Source organism: Callorhinus ursinus, unplaced genomic scaffold, assembly GCF_003265705.2.
Source record: "Callorhinus ursinus isolate GAN/ISIS: 27379988/994484 unplaced genomic scaffold, GSC_fseal_2.0 scaffold10, whole genome shotgun sequence".
Lineage (NCBI taxonomy): Eukaryota > Metazoa > Chordata > Mammalia > Carnivora > Otariidae > Callorhinus > Callorhinus ursinus.
This window is the reverse complement of record NW_027397072.1, coordinates 8,529,447-8,535,355: the sequence shown is the minus strand read 5'-3', so window position 1 is coordinate 8,535,355 and position 5,909 is coordinate 8,529,447. Positions and strand designations below refer to the sequence as shown.

General features: G+C 59.7%; 1 protein-coding gene across 1 annotated transcript; it reads right to left on the bottom strand.

The window, feature by feature from the left end:
- Positions 1-3,488: 3,488 nt before the first annotated feature.
- KCNF1 (potassium voltage-gated channel modifier subfamily F member 1) lies at positions 3,489-5,324 on the bottom strand. The gene has a single exon (XM_025867573.2). It carries the CDS (start codon positions 5,285-5,287, stop codon positions 3,803-3,805), a length of 1,485 nt encoding a protein of 494 aa, XP_025723358.1. The 5' UTR covers positions 5,288-5,324; the 3' UTR covers positions 3,489-3,802.
- Between the last annotated feature and the right edge of the window lie 585 nt (positions 5,325-5,909).

The following is a 5,909-nucleotide window of genomic DNA, read 5'->3' as shown; positions in this document are numbered from 1 at the left end:
AAAACACCACCGCCAGAACCAGTCCATCTGGAGTGTGGCTTTCTAAGAGATCAGATGACAGCATTTTGCCATTAGGAAGCTCGGGGGCAAACACTAGGTGAGAGTCTCTGCGGCCCTGAGCTCTGACGGAGACCACGAGAGCATCCTGGCCTGGCTGTGGGTAAGGGTGGGCTGCAGGCCATGGACGCAGCTCCTACGTCAGCCACCAAGGAGTGGCACATGACCACAAGCCTGTTGCCTCTGCTCTCTGGACCTCAGTTCCCTTATCCGTAAAACTGAGGATAATTAATTCACTACATGATTTGTTTTTACACACACACACATAGAGACTTGCACTCACAATTCTGTTTTCGAAATGGCACAATGCTCTCAACACTGTGAGAACAAAGGGGCCCCTCAATCTGGCTGTGAGCTGCAGGCCTTTAATGAATTCCCCCTCACTCGACTGCACAGGATTTGGTACCACATTTCCCCATCAGTTCATTGGAGGAGAGCTGGACTAGACGATACCTACTTTCCTTTGAACTTGGATATTCTGCGATTCCATGAAACATATTTTTCTTTCTTTCTCTCTCAGAAGCTAACGAGGCCCAACAAGTTTGTCAGAATCACCCAAGTCAGAGAAAAGGATGTTTAGGCTCTGGTCCCAAGCGAGGGGAGATTTGGTGACACCATGGACGAGAGGTCAGGAAGGGAGGGAGAGACTGGCTTGCAAGGCAGGAGCCGGGGTTTGCAGAGAGCCCGATGTAGGAAGCCAGGACTTGGGGATTCTCAGAAGGAAAGAAAGGAAGGCAGCTCTGACCCCCGGGGGACACCGAGAGGGATCCAAGTCCAGCCCCCTCGGAAGAGGGCCCCCTGCTCCTGGGTCTTTGCTCATGATGTTCCCGGGTTTTGCACAGCTCCTTCTGCTTCCGGGAGAACTCTTACTCATGCTTCAAGGCCCAAGAGATCTCATTTCCCACACCCAGGGCTGGTGCGCTGTCGCGGTACAGGGCCAGATAAGAGAGAGTTTGGGCTCTGAGGGCCAGGTGATCTCCTTCACAACTACTCACCTCCGCCCTTGAGCCAGAGACAATCTGAGAAATGGGCTTGGCTCTGTCCCACTAAGACTTCATTTGAATTTCAGATACTTTTCATGTGTCACAAAACGTTATTCTTTCTCCGATTGTTTTTTTTAACGATTTAAAAGCGTAAAAAGCCTTCTTAGGTCATGGGCTGTACAGATGGCAGGCTATATTTGGGGCCCGGGCCGTAGCTTGCCTGCTCCTGTTCTGGCGTCCTGATACTCCAAGTGTGACTTCAGGACCAGCCCCGGGGTTCCTGGAAGGTAGTGGCTGTACCTGGGGGTTTGTTGGAAATGCAGGATTTCAGGGGCCCAGGCAGACCTACTGATTCTGCATTTTAGCAAGAGCTCCAGATGACTCGTGTGCACTTGAAAGTTTTTTAAAAATCTGATGCCTGGGTGTCACCCTAGGATTCTCATGTAACGGGTGTGGGTGCCGGCTGCCCACCAGGATTTTGTAGAGCTCCCAGGCAGTTCTAATGTACCCTGCAAAGATTCCCCAGGGAGAGAGGGCTGCCCCTCCGCCTTGGCTCCCACAGCTGCCTCTGGCCACTCCTCCACAACCAGCCTGTCCCCCTCTGAGCTCCTCTGACACCGGGACACCATCTAATCCTAATTCACGAAGGTTCTCAGACAAATCCCCATCGTCTCCGGACACAGTCTCCTCCTTCCGGTAGATGAGCTGGACTCCGAGATGCTTTTGCAGCTATCTTTATATACTCTTCCCTTACCCCCAGGTGAACCAAAGAGAAGGCGCCTCCTGATCCAGGGTCCTCCTGGCCTCTCCCCAACCAGGAACTTTTCCCGCACTTCGGCTCCAGAGCCCCCACTGAGCCAAGGCCCACACAGACCAAGCAACAACCCCTTCCTCCCCACCTCTCCACCGCCACTGAGTCCCACAGTCCCAGCCCCACCTCCTTCCTCTACCTCCCTTGGTCCCCTGACCCAGTATTTCCCTGGTGAAACTTGGGGGGAGGAGCCTTGCTCCCCACGGGGATGGCCCTGACTCTCTCGAGGCCTCCCTTCCAAGTCCCCTTACCACAGGGCAGCCTCCCACCCCCTGGAGTCCTCAACACTACACGCCCTAGGCTTTGAAATCCTGGAAAGAGCCCAGAGAAACCATCCCTCTGCATGCCTGTAGGTAAACCAGGGCTCAGAGAAGAGGAAAGACTGGGGGGAATCACCGACCCTACTCCCCGACCGTGGCTCTTTCCTGGGCATCAGCTGCCTCAGCCGGGAAAGGAAGAACAGAACTCTGGGGCTCCTGGAAGATAGATAGCCAGGGAGAAGAGCCTGCCAGGACCAAGTCTGTCCAAGGGGACTGCCTTTGACTACGAACAGTGTGGCGGGGCCCTGTCCCCTCCCCTTGCCGCTGCACAAACCCAGCCCCGACCTTGGAGGCCAGAGGAGACAGCTGTGGGACTCGTCTCCCTCTCAGCACACAGTCATAGAGATGGTGGTCATTAATTCATTTACTGAGCAGCTACTATGTGCCAGGCACTGCGTTAAGCACCATGGGTCTCTGAGGTAATTTTAATAGCCCCCCCCCTTAATGAATGATCACAATGAGGATCAGAGAGGTTGATCAACAGGCCTGAGACCACACAGCTAAAGGAGTCGGGGGTGGGGGGAGAAAAGAGCTAAAGAAAAATGCGAGAAAAGTATTGGAGCTGGAGGACATCTCAGAGATATCTTCCTCATTCCCTGGGAATGAGGAAGTCTGTCTGTCTCTGTTCCTCTGGGGTTCATAGACCAGGCTGGAAGTGGGCCACCCGGGCACACTCGGGTTTGCCCATTCAGCTGATACGGCAGAGGTCCTGGTTCTAGAAGGAAGGATGGGCGGGAGGACAGGCACGCCCACCCTGAGGAAGCTCAGCTCTTCTCCTGGTCTATAGACCTTCCCTCCCTTGTGGGCCCAAGCACACGCCTCTGGCCCAGGGCCACCTCAAAGCGAAGAGAATGCACGGGCTTTAGGATCTTTACACCTGGGACTGAATCCCTGCTCTGTGTGGTCTCGGGCCTCAATTTCTTCATCTGTCAAATGGGGATACCTATCTAGCAGGGTTGCTGGAAGGAATGGAAAGAAGTTGTGAAAAGGGCCTCCCACAGGTGATAAATAAGTGGTAACCACGCCACTCGGTGTTTCTAGCTCGGTGAACTCTTCCCCTCCTGGGAGCAAGCTTTTCCTCAGAAGGAAACAGAAGGAAGGAGTTGCCGGCACAGAGCCTCCTGGAATGTGGCAAGGCTCCTTGGCGCAGAACCCTGTGTATGAACCCTTCTTTAATTAGCTCTCAACTAAAAATAGCCCCCCCTGCGCTGCACACCTACTTCCCCGCCTGGCACTGCGTGCACCCGAGCCATGTCTGAGGGGTGGGGTATCGGGGGACGGCCAGCCTGGGACAGAACCTACAACGCAGGTGGGTGCACAGAGCAGGAGGCTTTATTGAAGGAGATACAGAACCGGGCAAGGGCTCCTGCCATCAGCCAGACCATGGCCTCCGTCACCCCACACTGCCCGCGACTCCTGGACACCCCTCTCTCCCCACAGGCTCCTGACTGCCGCCAACATAAAGGGTTCTTACCCAGCCTCACCAGAGGTGCCCAAGGGGGCCTTCAGAGTTCTGTTCAGGAGACGGTTGAGGGGACAAAAGACAGCCCCTCCCGGAAAGTCATGGACAGGCCCATCACACCTGTCCATCCGTCCACTGGCCGGGTCCATCTGTGCCCGGAAGACCCTCGTCACTTGCAACTCTGGAGCCGGGTCCTGTGGTGCTTCTCCTCGGTCAGGAGAGGGATGAAGGTGTCGCTGTGGGAGATCTTCAGCCGGCTGCTCCAGCTCGGCCCCTCCTCCCCGACGGGCTCTGGCGGGAGGCTGTCCAGGTCACTGCGGGAGCACCCCACTTTGCCCTCACCCGCACTGCTCGAGTTGAGCTCCATCAGCTCCAGCTCGTGCTTGGCGGCTGTCTCCAGGACCCGCTGCTTGTTGTAGTACCTGACGAAGTTGTTGATGATAGGGTGGATGGGCAGGGCAATGGCAATGACCCCACACAAGAAGCTGATGGCCGCGTTGAGCTTGCCCAGAGTGGTCTTGGGGTAGATGTCACCGTAGCCAACGGTCGTCATGGTGATGATGGCCCACCAGAAGGACTGGGGGATGCTCTTAAACAGGGTCTCGGGGTGGCTCTGCTCCATGGTGTAGCCCAGGGCCGAGAAGACAAAGATGCCCACGGCCAGATACATGAGCAGCAGCCCCAGTTCCTTGAAGCTGCGCTTGAGGGCGTAGGTGAGGGTCTGCAGGCCCGACGAGTGGCGGGCCAGCTTGAAGATGCGGGCGATGCGCATGATCCGCAGGGCCTGCACGGCCTGCTGCACGTTGGTCAGCTCCATCATGCGGGCGCCCAGGTGCGTGAGCGTGAGGCTCACGTAGAAGGGGAGGATGGCCAGCACGTCCACGATGTTCATGAAGGACAGGGCGAAGTGCAGCTTGTTGGGCGAGGAGAAGAGGCGCAGCAGGTACTCCAGCGTGAACCAGCCGATGCACGCCGTCTCCACGTTCTCCAGCGTCGGGTGCTCCACGCGGTTGCCGTCGGCGTCCAGCACCTGCAGCTCGGGGATGGTGCCCATGCACATGACCACCGACGAGATGAGGATGAGCAGGAAGGACAGCACGGCCACCACCCGCGCCGGGCACGACGACTCGGGCTTCTCCAGGAACTTCCAGACGCACTTCTGGCAGCGCCGCCAGCGACCCTCGGCCGAGTCCACGCCCAGGTCATCCAGGATGAGCTGCACGCGGCGCGCGATCTCCTCCAGCTCCTCGCGCTTCTCGCTCAGGTGGCTCTTGCAGCAGTCGTCCAGGAACTTGAGGTCCACCTTCCAGAAGTCCATCTCGTTCTTGAAGCAGATGGGGCAGATGCCCTTCTTCATGTGGACCTCCCCAAAATAGTACACCTCGATGACACACTTGAAGGCGTCCGGGTCCCTGTCGAAGTAGAATTCGCGCTTCCCGGGGTCATAGTCGTCGCACAGGGAGAAGATGGTGTCGTAGCCCCCCGCCAAGCAGCCCATGAGCTCGGCCAGCCGGGTCTCCGGGTACTGGCTGAGGAGGTCCCCGTACAGCACCTGCCGCACGCCCCCCACGTTGACGACGATCTCGATGTCGTCGCCGGCCCGGGAGTCCTGGCTGCCCGGCTCCGGGAGGCTGCGCTCCCCGGCCGCGTCCATCCTCCCCGCGAGCGCCCGCTCAGCCTCAGCTCCGCGCCCCGCCGCCGCCGCCGCCGCCGCCGCCGCCGCCGCCAGCCGCCGCGGGTCCGGGGGGTCCCAGCCGTGCGCCGCCCTCGGGGAAGCCCGCCGGCGCCCGCCTGCCTGGAGGGGCGCTCACAGCGGGCGGCAGGCGGCAGGGGCGCGCCGCGGGGGAGGCATGCACCCGGCCGCGGGGCTCCGGCCGGGCATGCGGGCGCCGGGGCGCGCCGGCGGGGCGGGGGGTGGGAGGGGGGGCTTTCGCGGCCACCGGCCTCGCCCTGGACACTCACCCCCGCTCCCGGGCGGCGCGACCCGCCGCTTCGGCTCGGCCTCCGGCGGGACCGGGGTCCCCTCTTGGGCGGCGGTCCTCTGCCCCCCGGGACGCGCAGGCAGCGGCGCGCAGGTCCCCGAGACGCGCGGGTTCCCGCGGGCGCCTCCCGCGCGGGACGAGTCGCGGAGCTGCCGGACCCACGCAGTCCGCCGAGGTGTGCGGAGAGAGAACTTGGGCTTGCTTTGCCCGAGCCCTTTCTAAACACAATAGGAATTCCAGCCTGACGTCAAGAGCTTTTCAAACTGTACCCTCTTCTGGTGAAATTCTGCAAGG

What these genes read in the sequence shown, in the direction of transcription:
- KCNF1 (XM_025867573.2), bottom strand. Translation starts at nt 5,287, where the DNA reads ATGGACGCGGCCGGGGAGCGCAGCCTCCCGGAGCCGGGCAGCCAGGAC.